At 36.6% G+C, this 18,578-nt stretch overlaps 1 protein-coding gene and 1 pseudogene across 2 annotated transcripts; both read left to right on the top strand.

The window, feature by feature from the left end:
- Positions 1-697: 697 nt before the first annotated feature.
- On the top strand, positions 698-9,213 carry FAS4 (RNA helicase family protein). 2 transcript variants are annotated; one of them, XM_037639495.2, is made up of 13 exons: positions 719-812; positions 888-952; positions 2,032-2,108; positions 2,242-2,311; positions 2,396-2,467; positions 2,551-2,600; positions 2,710-2,770; positions 2,859-3,239; positions 3,977-4,222; positions 4,325-4,555; positions 5,226-5,339; positions 5,441-6,676; positions 7,262-9,213. In XM_037639495.2, the coding sequence occupies exons 3-13, from the start codon at positions 2,083-2,085 to the stop codon at positions 8,747-8,749; spliced, it is 3,975 nt and encodes a 1,324-aa protein (XP_037495423.1). In that variant the 5' UTR covers positions 719-812; positions 888-952; positions 2,032-2,082; the 3' UTR covers positions 8,750-9,213. The 2 variants fall into 2 exon arrangements, with proteins under 2 accessions (XP_020535041.1, XP_037495423.1); XM_020679382.3 differs by having other exon boundaries at positions 698-952; positions 4,016-4,222.
- LOC105634344 (ethylene response sensor 1 pseudogene) lies at positions 9,101-10,170 on the top strand (annotated as a pseudogene).
- Positions 10,171-18,578: the final 8,408 nt, after the last annotated feature.

Here is an 18,578-nt window from a genome sequence, read left to right as displayed (position 1 = left end):
AACTTTTAAGCCAACGCAAAAACGCACCGTTCTGGACAAAGGAGGAAACGCACCGTTTCATGAAATTAGATAAAACGGTATCTGTCCTTCCGCGTTGACTTTGGTATCAGAATTCAAAAATTCTGCATGCACAGAGAAGTTGTGTTTGTGTGCCATTTCGCATAGTAATCTATTATAGCAAATAAATATTCCTATTATATATGGCTTTTTTTTTTTTTATTCTTTTGAATTTTTTTTCATAAGATAACTTTCTTCTTAGTATATATATGTCATGAATTTTAAATCCATTTATTTTTTAATTGTTTTTTGAAAACTTTATTTTTTTTTTATCCATACAAATAGATTATTTTTTTATCATTCTTTCTTTCTATAAATTATTTTTTAAGTACAGTAAATTAGTAATTTGATTAGTTTTTACCTTTTTAAATATAAGAGTATTTTTATCATTTCTCATGATTTTAATGGCAAATTTTGATAAAATTGACATAAAGATTAAATATCCTGACTGAGGAAAATTTTTATAACTATTAATTAATATTATAAAATTGCAAGAACGAATTAATTAATTTGATCAAATATAAGTACCAAGTAATTATTTTCCCTAATAATAATAATAATAACCGTTTTACTATCAAACGGTGTAGCTTCATCAGAACTATGTTGTTTTCGTTTAGAGTTGCATTTTAATGATAAAAAAACAAAAAACAAAATTCCTGCCCAATAATCTTATTCTCCTTTGCAACTCACTGCGCCTTTCCTTCTACACCTTGCCGTCGCCTCCGCAGCAGTCTGCTCTTCAACCTTAGTGCCAGGTTTCTCCGTTTCCATTCTTGGTTTATTTAATTTTCTTTTCGCCAACAGTGCCTTCGTTTCTGAACCTCGAGCAGCTCTCTGTGCTGAACTTTGATCGCGTACCTTCATTGGCAATCCTGCTCTTCAACCATAGTGCCAGGTTTCTCCATTCAATAAATTTTTTTGTTGTTCATTTACTTATACGTTTGAGAAGATTTTTTTAAAAAAATTTCATTGTCGATTTATTTTATTTTATTTTCTTTTCATGAAACAGTGCCTTACTTTCTTTTCCTTTTTCCCTCCTTTTTTTTTTTCTGTAAATATATATAAATAGATATAGAAGAGGAATTGCTTAACTGCTTTATAGTTTTAGTCGAGAGAGACAAAGATAGAGAGTGGTTTTATCAATTTTTGATGCTGTGATTAGTGATCAGGTAGAAACCATATTGTATTTAGGTTAATTAACTATTAATTATTTAGTTCAAGAGTGATAAATAAATATTGTTATTTGTTGAATTTGTATTTTGTTCTTAGGATTGAAGACAGGTGTAAGCTTTTTTTTTTTTTTTTTTTTTTTTTTTTTTTTTTTTTTTAAATTTTGTAATTGAGATTGTAATAATCAATTGTTATGTTTTTAATTAATTTTTGGTTTGGTGGTGTTATATTATTATTGAGTTTTAAAATAGATTTTTGATTGTCAAATTGTTCAATTGAGTTATTGGTTTGATTGTGTGTATTATTTATTTAGTTTGAATTTTAATTTTTTTGTTCTATTTTAATTTATTAGCATCGTTTTCAGGTTGAATTTTTTTTGGATAGATTATATTTTCTTATAATTTTTCTGTTGCATTTTCCGATTCGGATTCGGGTTTTAAATGTTTTCGGTTTTCAAAATGATTGAATGAATTAATGATTAAACGGGAAACCGGGTTCGAGTAGTATGCGGATAACTCTAAATGGATTTGGGACAGATTTGAGTATTTTTGGTTTATTTCTTAATGGATTCGGGAAAGATTCAGGTACTTGAATTGATAAGTGTGTTTAGGTTCAGGTAGTTGATTTCTAGTGGGTACCCATCCTGCTGCCAATGTCCATGATAGAAATTGCTAATCAGTCACTTTTTAAACAATTTGGCTGTCTTTCTTCAAAATCATGAATCTTCAACGAGTTAAGAGTTTTAAAGCATTAGCATAGTACTTTCCTGCTGTTGTGATGACCTTGAAGTCAATTTTTTGACAGCCACATCTTCTATCTGAGCTTGAAGGCTTCATTGAGCAATAGAGAGCCAACATGGAAGTGTGTATTGAAGATTCATGGTATTTTCCCATTTTAACTTTGCCTTTAAGTTTGTTCATTACAGTTTTTTTTTATTAATTTATATTTAATAAGCTTTTATTTGTACTTGTATATTTGTCATACTTGTGTAATCTTGTTGCTTGCATTTGGTAGTTTGGAAGGTGATAGCAATGCATTGATCATGCCTGCAAAGAAACGTAACAAAAGAAAAGCCATCAATAAGGTATATGCAGTAGAGTAATAGGCTTCATGATTCTGTTCCAATATTTAATATAAGTGTTTCAATGCTAAAAGTTTTGTCATGCAGGATAAAGGAGTCCAAAAAAATAAAAACCCAAAGTTGAGCAAATCCCAGGAAAGAAAGTTGAAGAAGTTGGAGGTGTGTGCTTCTCATATTGCTTCTACCTTGATTCATTTCAATTTTGTGTTAATTTATATTGAAAATCCTTTTAATTTCTGTAGGAGGAAAATGAGAAATCACTTTTGCTCAAGGAAAGCATTGAGGCATTAGAGTGCGTTTATACTTTCTACCCACAACATGCTTGATTTTTATTTTTGTCTGCTGTCTTTCTAGGAAGATTTGACATTGTTTGGAACTTAATATAAATTTTTATCTTTTAGGAAATACAAGATACCAGAGGATGCCTTTTCACTTCTGCAATCATCAAGGAACATGAGTCGAGTTTGTATCTCTGTTCAATTTGAATTTTGAAAATTACATTCAAATCCTACTATTTGTTATGTTACTCATAAGATTTATATCCATGCAGGTTGAAACTGTGAAAGAAAAACGCAGAATGGCAATACAATTTTCCAAGGCAGGTCTAGAAGTTTCACATAGTGATGAGTTTTTCAAGATAAGTGTTGATGGTGCATCTTGGAAGACCGAAGCTGTACCATGGCAGGATCTAAACACGAATGACCAACCACAGCCAATTGTAACAAATGTTGCAAATGATTCTTCTGATTCTTTGGCCACCGGTCTAGAGCTAGGTAGTGGCAATGAACAGAAGTCCAATTGCGGATCAGTTTCTGCCTTCTCAACTGAAAAATTTTCTGGAAAGGAAAATTTCAAATCGAGTAAAGAGGACATTAAGATTTCTGCTCCGGCTCTACATCATTGTGGTTCTGGAAAGATCACACAGTTAATGGTATGTTATGTCTGTAATTAATTTTGGGATCATATGTATAATAAGCTTATTGGACACAATATTTGAAGTGCAATGAAATTTCGATATAAGTAGAAAAGCATGCACAAGAAATATAATGCTTTGGCATTTACAAACAAATCTGAATAAAAGATATTGCTTTCAATGTTCTGAGTGATTCATGCTACAATAGCATAAGATAACAACAAAACTTTTTTTTTTTTTGGTCATGAATCATGCTAATCGGGAGCTACATATGCCTCCAATGCTACATTGATAATGTATGTACAGTAGGATGATGTAACAATGACTTACATGTATCTATATGGTCAAGTCAAGTGACGAGCCATATCGTACACCAGATCTTTTTATTTACAGAATAATGAAAAATTTAGTATTTAAAAAAATTTGCCTAGTGTTGAATTATTATTTTTTTCAATGTAGGAGATATTAGATTCTGAAAGCTTTCTTCTATTTTTATAAAGTAATTTGAGACCAAGGCCTTGTCAAAAGTTTATTTATGTTTACTGAGATGTTGCCAAAAGAAAACAAACTGTTCATGCATGGCATGCATTTCCTGCATTATGCAACTCTTGTTTGTAGCACATGGTATGACATTGAAGATTCAGATGTAGTTAGTGCTAGAACATTCATGGAGACATACAATATTAGACATGTTAGAACTGAGATATTAATTGGATCACTGTTTGATGTTGCCTAATCTGAGACTCATGGATCAGGGAAAATCAGATGAGAACTTAATTGGAAATTTGGTCCAGGCTAACAATTTACCAGATTGCACATTGCAAAGTCCTGTTGCTGCCCCAATGGTGGTGCATGTTGTAAGGCCAAAGGAGGTAGAAGAGAAACGAAAGGATCTTCCAATAGTTATGATGGAGCAGGAGATAATGGAAGCTATAAATGAGCATTCTAGTGTTATTATCTGTGGAGAAACTGGGTGCGGAAAGACCACACAAATTCCTCAGGTGGATTTATTTGATGCTTTCTTTTTTGCCTACCTTCTAGAATTTCAGACCAATTTTCCATTGAATCGCCTTGATTTTAGCTTCATTGATGTATTCTTTCAGTTCCTTTATGAAGCAGGCTTTGGTTCAAACCAATCTGTTGCTCGAGGTGGTATTATTGGAGTTACTCAACCACGACGTGTCGCTGTCCTCGCTACAGCTAGACGTGTGGCATTTGAGCTGGGTCTCCAACTTGGTAAGGAGGTTGGTTTTCAAGTGAGGCATGACAAGAGGATTGGGGACAACTGTACTATCAAATTTATGACTGATGGAATTTTACTACGAGAAGTTCAGGTTTGTTTTCCACTCAATACTGAATATTGCATCTTGCATGTGATGATCTGGAAACTCTTTTGTGATACTAGTTTTTGCTTTTCCTTAAGATGCTAGATGGTGTTTGTTATATTTATATGTTTTCAATTCCATATTAGATTGGCGTCCCTCCTCTTATCATAGCTTTTTTTTTTTGCTCTCTGTTGCTCCTTTTTCTTTTTCTCCCCTCTTTTGGGTTATGGAGGCTGAGGGTTTGATTTACCATTAAAGTTGTTTCTTCTAAGGTTCGACTTTTTGGAGATTTCTCTTGCTGTGTTGCCTGCCTATCTATTGTTTTTACCTGAGGCAAAAAGAATCTGTGGCTCTGAGTGGAAGAAAGTAATTTGAAAAGAAAGAAAAAGTACATGAGAAATTTTCTAGCTTTGTTTGTGATTGCTCCTGAAAATTAAAATTCGTAGTATATATGCTTAGAGATCAGATTAGGATGTACTGTTTTGTTTATTTTTTCTTTAGCATAGCCATGGACTATATTCTTTCTACTAAAGCCTTTTTGGCATTGTTTCCAATCACGTATTTGTGAGCCCATCATTACTTGTGGGGTGTATACAAAGTGACAATTATTCATCAAATCTTTACTTGTGTATGTTAGTGTTTTCTTTTTGTTTTCCTAATGAAGTCTCTTGTGCTGCAGAATGATGTTCTATTGAAGAAATACTCTGTTATAATTCTGGATGAGGCTCATGAGAGAAGTGTGAACACAGACATACTCATTGGAATGCTTTCTCGTATCATTCGACTTCGCCAGGTAAAACTTGAAACTAACTTTACTATTGTAAGCAGTAAACAAAGTCTATTCTCTTTTGCCTTAAGCATTCTATTTACTATATGCATTCTGTGCATACGCAGAAGAAGTATGAGGAACAACGACATATGATATTTTCTGGAGAAAGCATAAGCCCCCAAAATATGATATTTCCACTCAAACTTGTTCTAATGAGTGCCACCTTGCGAGTGGAAGATTTTGTTTCTGGGGGAAGGTTATTTCATAACCCTCCTCCTGTTGTTGAAGTTCCCACCAGACAATTTCCAGTAACGGTACATTTCTCAAAGAGAACAGAAATTGTGGATTATATTGGCCAAGCCTATAAAAAGGTCTTGTCAATCCACAAGAGGCTGCCACCAGGTGGCATACTTGTCTTTGTCACAGGGCAGAGAGAGGTGGAGTACTTGTGCCAGAAATTACGTAAAGCTTCAAAACAACTGATTGCTAATACTGTTGAACGGAATATGGGGAATAAGGTCTCTGCCACATCTGAAATGAATTCTGTTGAGGGAATTAACATGAAGGACATAAATGATGCATTTGAGATTCAAGGGAACTCAACTGGTGAGCAAACTGACAAATATAGCTCCTATGACAAAGATATGCAACATACTAATGGGGATGAACCAGATGACCTTTACGATTCTGAAACAGATAGCGAACTAGAAATTGCTGGTGATGATGGAGATTTAGGAGACAATGACATTTTGGAAAATGATGGTAACCTTTTAGGTGCTTTAGAAGGGGAGGGGAGTCTTGCCTCGTTAAAGGCTGCTTTTGAAGTATTGGCTGGAAAAACTACATCAGACCCTAATTCTGAGGGAAACCAGATTCCTTCTATGTTGAAAGGCTGTTTAGAGCAATCCAACCACATTTTAGGGGGGAAGAAAGGAGGAGATGTATGTGTCTCTGTTGGAGCTTTACATGTTCTTCCTCTTTATGCAATGCTTCCTGCTGCAGCACAGCTTCGCATATTTGAAGAGGTCAAGGAAGGGGAGCGACTTGTTGTTATTGCCACTAATGTTGCTGAGACTTCTCTGACTATTCCGGGCATAAAGTATGTTGTTGATACTGGAAGGGAAAAGGTGAAGAACTACAACCCCTCTAATGGCATGGAAACATATGAAATACAGTGGATAAGTAAAGCATCAGCTGCTCAACGTGCCGGAAGAGCTGGGAGAACTGGGCCTGGCCACTGTTACCGCCTCTATTCATCTGCGGTGTTTAATAATATATTTCAAGACTTCTCTTATGCTGAAATCTGTAAAGTGCCTGTTGATAGCATTGTTCTTCTCCTGAAATCCATGAGTATTGATAAGGTGGGTTTTCTTATTTGTTCTGGTGCTTCATGATGAATATGATGGGTGGTTCCACAATGGTATGTAAATGATTCACATAGTCAGTTGGCCAGTATGCAAGCTTGAGCAAATGAAAGACCTTAAACTTGTGGATCTGTCTGTGTTTATTTTATGACATTAAGTTTTGAATATGTATTTTTTTTTTCGTGGGGGTTTGGGGTGAACGGGGTTGGGTTGGGTTCGATATATAGAAGGCAGGGGAGGGTGGTGGTTGAAGGGAGGATGATGATGCTATTGTCACATGCTATTCCCAAGTATTAGGTATAACAGTTTAATTATTTGGATGGAGTTGGGAAGGAAATAGTTGGAACCCTCTTGAATTGTTGATCTTGTGTCTTTACATGAACAACTTGTACATTTCTTGCATGTTGGTTAGAGACCTATTGTTCACAGCTAGCAACAAATTTGTTTTTTTTTTTTTCGCCTCAATGCTGCGAAAGCTTCTTGTTGTGTGGCTTTTAAGAGTTGTGGTTTTTTAGAGACTAGTTCTATTCATCCTCTATCTAATTTTTTCACTTAATTGTCTTTGTATTATGTGTATTCCAGGTAGAAAATTTTCCATTTCCAACTCCTCCAGAGTTCACTGCCATGATGGAAGCAGAACGGTGCTTAAAGACTCTTGAAGCACTTGATAGCAATGGAAGATTGACACCTCTTGGGAAGGCCATGGCTTATTATCCCATGAGTCCTCGCCATGCTCGGATGCTTCTTACTTCTATCAAAATTATGAGAAAGGTCAAAACTTATGCTAGAGCAAATCTGGTTCTTGGATATGCAATTGCTGCAGCTGCAGCATTGAGCCTGTCTAGTCCTTTTCTCATGCAGTTTGAAGGAAGTCATGATAGTAGCAATGGCCTAGAGCAGAATGGAATGGCTAAATGCATGGACGATAATAAAGACTTGGACAAGCAAGAAAAATTAAGGAAAAAGAAACTTAAAGAGACAGCTAAAATATCTCGAGCAAAATTTTCAAACCCTACCAGCGATGCTCTGACTATAGCTTATGCATTGCAGTGTTTTGAACTTTCCAACAACCCAATGGAATTCTGCTCTGAAAATTCCCTACATCTTAAAACCATGGAAGAAATGTCCAAGCTAAGAAAGCAGCTTCTTCAATTAGTCTTTAATCAAAATGTTGATCACAGGTTCAAGCAGGAGTTTTCATGGACTCATGGAACAATGGGGGATGTAGAACAAGCTTGGATGACACCCTCCGGTAGGAACCCGCTTTTAATGAATGAGGAGGAGCTCTTAGGCCAAGCTATTTGTGCTGGTTGGGCTGATAGAGTTGCCAAAAGAATCAGAGGAAATTCAAGGTCATCTGAAGGAGATAGAAAAGTAAATTCAGTTCGCTATCAAGCCTGCATGGTTAAAGAAACTGTGTTCCTCCATCGTTGGTCATCTCTTTCTAGTTCAGCCCCTGAATTTTTGGTGTACAGTGAATTGCTGCATACAAAACGACCATATGTTCATGGAGCGACAAGTGTGAAATCAAAATGGCTTGTTAAATATGCTGGGTCTTTGTGCAGTTTTTCTGATGTTGAGGACCCTAAACCTTATTATGAGCCTCAAACTGACCAAGTATATCACTGGGTCATTCCAACTTTTGGGCCTTACCTTTGGCAGTTGCCATTATACAGTGTATCAGTTACCAGTGATGTGGATCGTGTGAAGGTATTTGCTTATGCTTTACTCGAAGGCCATGTTTTGCCATGCTTAAGCTCTGTCCGTAATTTTATGGCAGCTCGTCCCAGTATCATTTTGGGCCAAGAGGCTGTAGGTGAAAGACGGGTTGGCGACCTTATGTATAAGTTAAAGACATTGTCGATTGATAGTTGTGCGATGCTAAGAGAAGTATGGAAAGAGAATCCCAATGAATTGCATTCAGAAATTTTACACTGGTTTAAGAAGAGCTTTCATGATCATTTTGGAGCACTTTGGACACAGATGCATGTTGAAGTACAATTAGAGCCTCATGAACGCTTTCTTAAGAAGGTGAAGAAGGATAAAAAGAAAAAGGATATGGGGAGCTAGATTGGAGATACTGGTATAACATTGTTCCTATTCTGAAAGAGCTTCCTTGAGTTGTGCCAAAATAGAAATGAAGCTTCCTTCACTTGAGTGAAACCGATTGATTACAAAGTGTGTAAGGTAATCCTATGTGCCTATTTTTGCTTGTAACATAGAAGTCTACTGAGTACTGACTGAGGAAAATTGCAAATATATGATAAAAATTGTTTGCATTTGAGACAATTGGAATCAGAGTCTCTGTTGAATTGTATGTAACAGATTAGTTTCTAATCCTGAGGCATGCCATAACCAATGCTAAGAGCAAGCAACCAAGGAAGGTTCTCTGTTCGAGCCATATTATTTTGCAAGTAATAATGGCAGTTTTTACTCTATAAACTCGTACAGGCACTATTGTTACCTATTCTAATAGGTTCATCAAAACATTTTCTTTGTGATGGTTATCAGATTTACATTTTCTTTGTGATTTACTTCTCTATACCCATTGAGCTCATATGCTTTGTGCAAAAATTTGCATTCTTCCTTTATGGATGGGTGCTCATGCAATTTGGTGCTTTTATTTTTCTTTGTGGGGCAACCTACTTCATAAACTTGTGGACATTCATGGTGATGACTATTGCAAAACTTTCTTGTGGCATTGCATCATGTGCAACTGCTTTGATGCTTGTTCACATTATTCCTTATCGATGGAGTGTTAAAACTCAAGAATTACTTCTTAAGAACAAGGCTGAAGAACTTGACAAAGTGATGGGACATATTCTTACATGGGAAGAAATTGGAAGGCATGTAAGAAAGCTGGCTCGTGAAACAAGAAGCACACTTGATAGGCAATCTATATTGAAAAAAACTCTTGTTGAGTTGAGTAGAGGAATGTGCATCGTGGACTTCGTCGTGGTCTGATTTGATTCTGCAACTTTCTGTACCCTAAACTAGAAAATGCAAGTTGGAACTCTGTGCCAATAAACCATCCAATGGTCAATGCAGTCTTCAAAAGTGCCCAAGCAATTTATTTAAGATATACCTGTCCATTGGCTAGAATCAGACCTCTTCTTGGCAGATACACACCACCAGAGGTTGTTGCTGTTTGTGTTCAGTTATTACATCTTTCAAATTTCCAAATCAATGATTGGTCTGATATCTCTGCAAAAAGTTAGGCTGTCATGGTTCTGATTCTTCCTACAGACAGTGCTAGAAAATGGCGGGACCATGAGTTGGAACTGTTGAAGTTGTTGCAGAACAGGTTATGCTTCTTTTCTTAATTTCAAGGCTGGCTTACAAATGTTGTATAGCTTTGTATCTTGCTATTGCATTTTCATTTTTATTAATCTAGAGATTTAACTCATGTTTCTTGCTACCTGTGATAGTATGATGTTATGTTGAGAGATTTGAGAAACTAAGAATAATGTGAATCACAAGTGTCTTTTTCATTGTTCGTATTTTCCGCATAATTATGTTATGATTCCTTGTCCTTTTGCATTCAATACTTGCACAGGTTGCATTAATGAAAACTTGTAGACAGAACAAGATTTCCATTTCTGAAATCCTTTTCGATACAGGTTGCAGTTGTTCATTAGAACGCTGCTTATGAGTTTCTTAAATATTATTTTTATAAATAATATTTAAGTAACTTCTCTCAACACGAAAGAAGATAATATAGTAAAAAATATTAATAATATATTTAAGAATTTAATCTATTAAAAAATTATGAATAATCACATCACCGAATCGTCTCCCGTTAATAGCAAAGAGAATCCAGATTTTCAAAGATACATATTTAAGCAATAAATCATATAACGACGGTTATGAACAAGTAATTTTCTAAGAAAGATACCTATTTTTAATTTTCTTAAAACGAACAATGATTTTCTTAAAATGAATGTTTAAAGAAACCCAATCAGAAATAGTGATATTACCCCTAAAGAACGCTTCATGAATATCACATGGAATAGAAAACTGCTAAACCCCAGTAATCACAGGACAATCACGCATAATGTGAAGACAAGTTTCAGCTGCCTTGAGGAAAGAGGGCAATCAATGTGCTGTGGAAGGTGGCGCCTCCATCTCTCAACATTAGTCAGCAGACGGTTATGGTGGAGGAGCCATAGGAAGTCCGTATCCGTTGACATCCCTTCCACTTCCATATACAACTCCAAGTAGTGCTCGACTGTCCCAAGTCCTGTGAATGCAGGCTTATAAGCAGACTTAATTAGAAAATTTACCAGTCGGAGAAGGGTCCCACAAAACCTAATCAGGGCCAAGCTCGTGGGACGGGACTGGAATAGCTTGAAGCTTTGCCATGAATTCTTGTGGCAAATATTGGTGTAACAAACTATGATTCAAAACCTCCTCCAGGATAACATACATAGCAACCACCTACACTACCATATGCGCTGGAACATCAGTTATCCCCACATCAATAAGTTTCACGCCAGGAGCAATCCAATTATCAATCCAGAACCGAACAGAGAGCCCATTACCCACAGCCCAAAGCATACCCTCATCCAAGCAATGAAACACAATGAAACACTTGTTTCATTCCTCTCGCCACAGTAGACAAATTCAACCCATGAAAATGAGCTGGAATATATTCATCCCCAAGCTTGTATTTAGACCGTAAAACTTGAACCCATAGCGTGTTTCGGTCATGAATAAGGCTCCAACACAACTTCAACAGAAAAGCCTCGTTTAAATCCCAAGTCCACCTGCATTTTAGGAGATTGAACCCGACTCCATAGAACTAAGGAAACCTTTCGATTATCCACAGTACTACCCCAAATGAATTGACGGCAACTTTTTTTCAATATCATGGCACCCCCCAAATGGAAGCTTCATGGTTTGCATCGAATAAATTGGGATGGCAGCCAAAACCGACTGGGTGAGAGTAATTCGTCCAACGAGCGAGAGGTGGGACGCCTTCCAACTAGCTAGATGAGTATTCACCGAATCCAGAATGTGCTGATAAGTGCGCTTTGTTACTCTTCCATGCAGAATGGGCATGCCCAAATATTTGCCAAAATTATCTGTTTTCGTAAAACCCAAATGCGTATCCAGCAACTGTCTCTCGTGAGGGCATACATTTTTGGAGTAGAAAACCGTAGTTTTTCTAACATTAACTTTCTGACCAGAACATGCACAGAAATCAGCCAGAATCCCATGGATAATTCACTTAAGAAATGTCAGCTTCTGCAAATAAGAATAAATCATCTGCAAAAAAAAAATGTGTGAGAGGGGGTCCATGCTTATTTAAAAGAATGGGTTTCCACAATCCCTTATGGACAGCCAAAGAAATAGCTTGAGCCAATCTCTCGATGCGTACTACAAAAAGATATGGGGAGAGTGTATCTCCCTATCTAATATCACGGGATGGGAAAAATTTGTCCATTAATTCCCTGTTCCAAAGAATCTGCATAGAAACAGATGAAACACATGACATGATTAAATTAATCAACGGAATAGAAAAACCCACATCAATAAGCGAATCAGTCAGAAAATCCCAACGAATCCTATTATAGGCTTTTTCAAGATCAATTTTAATGGTCATAATCCTCTTTTTTTTCTTTCTTCTGTTGCATAGTATGAATAATTTCCTGGGCAATAATGATATTATCAATAATTCTTCTCCCTGGAACAAAGCTTGTTTGAGTAGGGCGTATCATAGCTAGAAAAAGGGGCTTAAACCTATTCACAATTAGGTTAGTAATAATTTTATACATCACAGAACAAAGACTAATAGGCTTGAATTGTGACATAGAAGTAGGATTACTTATCTAGGGAATAAGAATGAGGATGGTTTCATTTAAATCTGCATCCACAATTTGATCTGTAAAAATTCTACGAGTGTCCGCACAGACTGCAGGTGCAACCAAATATCATTTTTTCTAGTAAAAACATGCATGAAGCCTGTCTGGGCCTGGCGCTTTCCACGGTTTCATGTCAAACAGGGCACCATTCACTTCATCATCAGTAATCAGGCGAGACAGACTTTGCAAATTTTCCTCACTAATAGCTGGAAACAAACCATAGATTGGAAATATTGGAGAAGTCAGACATTCTTCCTTAAACAGCTCAACAAAGAAGTCTTAAGCGATTCGTTTTAAAGTGGGTCCATCATCAATCCAATTTTCATGCTCATCACATAGCATCTCAATCCGGTTGTGTTTGTGTCTCTTAATAGTTTTAAGATGGAAATATATAGTGTTTCTATCTCCCCACTGCATCCATCCAGATCTGGATTTCTGACGCCATATCAACTCCTCTTAATAAAGAACATGTTCTGATTCAGTTCTTAGGCTAACCTCAAGCTCATAAAGCCGACTAGACTATCGGGATTCTAGAGCACACTGAATAACCGCTAAGTGAGCAAGAATGCTTTTTTTTCATTTGAATACATTTCCGAACACTGCTGAATTTGATTTCTTAAGCTACTGAGTGAAAGCCGCTATGGTGGAGCTGATCGAATGTGTTGGATTCCATGCTTCTTTCACAAAATCCCCAAAGGCAGGATGAGTTAACCACGCTGCTTGGAATCTAAACGACCTGCTAGCAGACGGAGGAGCATTAGTGCTACTTAACTTGATCAACAAAGGCCGGTGATCTGATTGAGTTTTAGGAAGGTGGAATACAGCAGCTTCTGGGAAGCAAAGTCTCCAAGATTGATTGCAAAGAGCTCGATCTAAATGTTTAGAAAGCGTCCCTCTCTGCCAAGTAAATTTTGGGCCTTTGTACCCAAGGCCTATTTAATTAGAACCTGTGAACCTGCAAATTCCAGTTCTATTATGGGCACCCCCTTGCCGCTCATCACTAAATAAAATAGAAAAAACCATACGCCCATTAGAGTTTCCTAGCAGTTGGCAATGAATCAATTGGCGTTGGCTTTCCAAAACCTTAATCGTCCACCGATCCTTCCATAGCACCCATATTCCCCTAGAGAACCCAACTGCCTCCACTGTATGAGAGAAAGGAAAATTCAGAGACTCAAGTAAAACCAGGACCGACGGATTATATACCTTTTAACTTCAGCATCAAATGTCTAAGAAAAGTGGTGCTAGCAGCACCTTGTACATTCCATATAAAGATTGACATAGGAATATTTGAACAAAGAAATTAATCTCTTAGATTAGGATCCCTAGATTCCTCAGTATCCGAGATCTCCTTATCATCATCATTATCTCCTATCAGCTGGTTCACCTCGATCAAATAAAACTCCCACCTCAAAAGAACAAATAGTGAGAATACCTACCACCACGACATTGGATGCCTCCTGGGTCAAGTGGAAAAGTCGAGGTTTTCCTCCTGCAGCTTATGAAGTTTGTCCGGAACTCTGGCCTCTAACTCTACCAAAAGAACTACAGCCCTGCTGGCCTGCAAATTTGGAACCTGGTTTAGAAGGTGTGGTACTATGGGGTCTAGACACACTACCCATAGAAGATTGGGATGACATATGTCGTAGCTAAGGAAGTGGGCAGTCTCTAGCATAATGCCCAGTCTGGTGACATCTGACGCATGTGTTAGCATCAAAAGTACATTCTCCTTTATGAACTTTACCACATCTGTGACAAACAGTCTCACTAGATCTGCTACTGCTAGAATGATAACCACTGCTAGAACCACCAGTATAAATACCCCTTCTCGGCCTAAGTTTCTTCTTATCTTTCTTCCTACCAAGGTTTCCTCTTCCTTGGAAATGAAAACCTGGAGACTGTGTACCCATAGTAAAAGATCCACTTATCCTTGACACACCAAGATTCCCAAGTGGAGCCGCAGTTCTGTTACCTCTTCTGCCTACAATCATCCCGTCAGAAATGTACTTGGTCTCTATCCGCCTAGCTGAATCAATCACAGCACTAAAGTCTAGCTCCTCTGCTAAAATAAAGTAGCATATATTGCATTCAGCCCACTAATAAACCTATATATCTTAGTGCCTTCATCTGGTATAGATCCTGAAGCATATCTACTCAACTCTATAAATCTCGTGTTATACTCATCAACAGACATATCTCCCTGAACCAAGGACTCATATTTTCTCATTTTGGCTCTCCTAGTCAATTTTGGTATAAAGCGATACATGAAAAGAGTAGAAAACTATTGCCAAGACATCCCGGTTACGAAAGACAAAACACAGTCTAAACCATATTTCAGCCACACCCTCCATTCTATGGCCCGCAAATACAATGGACCTCTGATCATCGCAACCTAACTCAACGCAGAACTCTCTGATTCTTGCTAAAAAGGAATAAGCATCTCCAGTTTCTACAAACTTGGGTGGCTTATGCTGGATAAATCTGTCATAAAGAGTATCATTAGCGGCCCTCGGAAAATTGGGAGGTGGAGCCGGCTGAAATGGTTGTGTTGTCAGTTCGGGCATGGGAGGATGTATCTGTTGCTGCTGCTCAGCCTGAAAGAACTATTGTTGTTGCATCAACATGTTATTCATAGCAGCTATTGCCTACTGAAATCCGGTCATCGATATGTTTACTTCCCCGGGGGGGGGGGGGGGGGAGGGGGGGTTTCAAGCTGTATATTCCTTATTTAGATTTTCCTGAACTCCTTCCTCTTGATTAGGTACATTGTTGGCTCAAGGGTCAATTTCTAATCTCGGATTTTGATGATTAATACAAAACAAATAAATTTAAAATTATGTTATTTGTGCTAATATTTTATGCAGAATTTTTATGGAAAGTAATCGTACAAGGCAAGTCCTACATTGTGTGAAGATATTTCGAAGATCCTAGTGGTTAGGTATTTAGGATATTTTGTAGGATAGAGAGAAAATTCATATATGAGCACATAAATTAAATTTTTCTCTCATTCAAAAATATTTTTCGGAAATTAGCTTTTTCCAAAATAAATTCTTTTATTTATCTTTTGAAAAATATTCTTTAAAATCGAAATGATTTAATTTCCTAAAACTAAAGAGATTACGTCTCTAAATGTTTTTGGTAATAAATCATATATTATCTTTTTCGGAAATCTCTTTGAAAAATCTAAGAGTATTTCAATTTATTCTCTTACCTTAAGATGAAGGGAGAAATCTTTTCGTTTTTAGTAAGAACATCTTTTCGTAAAAATATTTTCCATAACAAAATGCTACCGAAAATCTTTTGTTTAAAGGAAAGCAAAATCGTGTTTTATTCTCTTACCAAAAAGGATAAAATAAATTTTTGGTAACAAAGATTTTCGTTTCTTCTAAATAAGGAAAGAAGATATTCTGATTTCAAATGAAATATCCACTTTCCTAATGCAAGAGACTCGAAGCTCTCTATATAAAGGAGTGTTTCACGTCTTGAACTTTGGTGAAGTAAGAGTTTTCGTTTTAAGAGCATTCTCTAATTGATCAAATCTTTATCTCTCAAAACTTACTATCTACCCCCCATTTTCTTTTCATCTTTACACTTAACGTTTTTATCTTTAAAGAGAAAAGAATTTTTTTTACAACTACTTTTGAAAAACGGTTCTGAGTTCTAAACGATTTTCTAATCTGATAAATTGTTTTTCCAGTGCTTATATGTGCATTTTTTCTGTCTATTTAGATTCTGTAATCTATAGTAGACAAGCTTTTATTTGATAAACATTTGTGTAATAGCTTAGGTGAGAAGCTATTGTGATAGAGGTTATCAAGCGACCTTCTCCATGTGTGGGATTCTAATGTCTTGAATTGAGTTTCTGTACTCTGCCAAAAACAAAAAGGGTTGAGGTTAACTAGAACCTTTGGAAAATCTAGTGGGATAAGATGGTAGATCTAGGTGTTGATCTATTGCCTTGTACTGTTGGTTTGTCTCTTACCCTTGAAAAGGGATAACATAGTTGAGGATCTCAAGATGCGTCTTGGGGAGTGGATGTAGGGAAGTTAGTGCCGAACCACTCTAAATCACTGTGTTCATCTTTTAATTTCTGAAGTTTGCTTGATACTGCTTTTATTACACTTCTGTTTATATTTTAGAAATGCTAAAGTTGAAAATAAATTTGTTGTTCTAAAACTGTAATAAGTCTTATCTTTTTTGAACATCAGAACTCTAGAATTCTGATAAGTGAATATACCATGTTCTAAATAGTTCTTCTATTCACAGTATATTTCACTGCTTGGGTTTCTAATTAATTTTCTAAACTTTATGAGGAAGTTCTAATTACAATAGCTTTCCATCATAAAGTAGTTCTGACACTTGATTAAGGCTTTGTGAAGCAGTTCTAAATTCAATAACTGTCTCTCACACAGTCTTATGTGATTTTCTAAACTTTATGTGGAAGTTCTAATTTCAATAGCTTTCCTTCATAAAGAAGTTCTAATATTGAATAAGTCAGTGTGAAGCAGTTCTAATCGATAGCTGCACTTCGCACAGACTTTCTATCTTTTATGAATAGAACATTGTGAGGTGATTCTAATCCATATTCTATTCTCACAAAGTTCTTTGTTTTTCCGCTGCACTTATAATTCTATATTTTGTTTAGAAATTCTAAAATTTATATCTGTTTTTAGAAAACGCAATTCACCCCCCTCTTGGGTTGTGCCATATATATACGGGACCCACAATCATTTCTAGCAGTCTACCCCTTCGTTGTCGAGCTGGGGCTGGATGCCCGAAAGAAACCTCATCTAGAGCCTCTCGCTCTGTATTATCAGACGCTCTCCTCCTGGTATTCACTATGCTAAAATTCAAAGCATTAAAAAAAAATTTATCAAAAACATAACAAGTCTTATCCTACTAACATCAATTATATCCTTAGTCTAATTCTAATAATATGACTCTAAAGGCGATCACGCTGGAATTTAAGAGGCAAGGTACAACTACATCAAGACATGACATAAATAACTTCGCAATTACATCTAGAATTATAAACCTAAGCTCTGATACCAGCTTTGTTATGACTCGTTTCCATGGGCCAGACCGGCACTATGGCCTAGGTAAGCTAAAGGGTCCCGAGGCCCGTAGTAAGCCTAAACTACCAAAGCCAAATACGCTACACAAAAATCTTAGGAGCAGTAAGCCCATATAAATTTGTATATATCTAATAATCATACAATCCTTGTCCATTCTCAAATATCTCGAGAAAAACTTAGTTCGGGTCTAATAATAATACATCTCATTCATAATATGGACTACTGATTCATATGAATTTAAGTAAACAATAAGAACATTCATAGGTTAGCACACTTGTTTAAAGACCAGATTAAAGATACACAAATCCTACAACTGCGGAGTTAGCAATAGTTGGAAGTAATGAAGTTATACGTATAACAATACACAAATTAACTAATTGCAGAAATTAGAAGTTTACTTTTATAGCCCTGTGGAGAATATTGCAGAGCCTTAGTCGGTCGACGAGCTTCTACTTCCTGACAAGTTAAGTAAAAGAAGAGTGAGTTTTACAACTAAGTGAATAATAATAAATAATGCATATCACAAGCATTCACGCGAAATGCACCCTAAGATACTCAAGTGAGCACACAACCAGTCAACCATATGGCACAACATCAACACTCACAAGAAATTTCACCTTCAAATAATCAAGCAAGTGGAAATTAGTTAGTGGTGCCACCGAAAACCCCGGCAAGTCGTCCTCTCACATAGCCTGCTCTCTCAAACATGTGCACCAGGGAGCCGATCCCTCATACCTAGCCGACCGATCTAATCCTTACTTGACCAGCCCTCTCCCATATTTACTTTTTATATACTTTCTTTTCTTTTTCATATCAACGGGCGGCCACTTTGTGGTTTTTCAATATCATATAACATCATGTGCACACGGGGGCGTCAATCTCCCCATACACGGCCGACGGTATTGCAGACCACCCTCGCAAACCCATAGTGGCCCACTTCATCCCAATTCCACACAAACA

This window comes from Jatropha curcas, chromosome 5, assembly GCF_041381405.1.
Source record: "Jatropha curcas cultivar XTBG-Jc1 chromosome 5, XTBG_Jcur_1.0, whole genome shotgun sequence".
Lineage (NCBI taxonomy): Eukaryota > Viridiplantae > Streptophyta > Magnoliopsida > Malpighiales > Euphorbiaceae > Jatropha > Jatropha curcas.
This window is presented reverse-complemented; position numbering and strand designations above follow the sequence as displayed.

What these genes read in the sequence shown, in the direction of transcription:
- FAS4 (XM_037639495.2), top strand. Translation starts at nt 2,083, where the DNA reads ATGGAAGTGTGTATTGAAGATTCATG. An exon ending in GAAAGCATTGAGGCATTAGA is followed by an intron (nt 2,601 to 2,709) that starts GTGCGTTTATAC and finishes TTTATCTTTTAG; the next exon opens with GAAATACAAGATACCAGAGG. An exon ending in AGACCACACAAATTCCTCAG is followed by an intron (nt 4,223 to 4,324) that starts GTGGATTTATTT and finishes GTATTCTTTCAG; the next exon opens with TTCCTTTATGAAGCAGGCTT.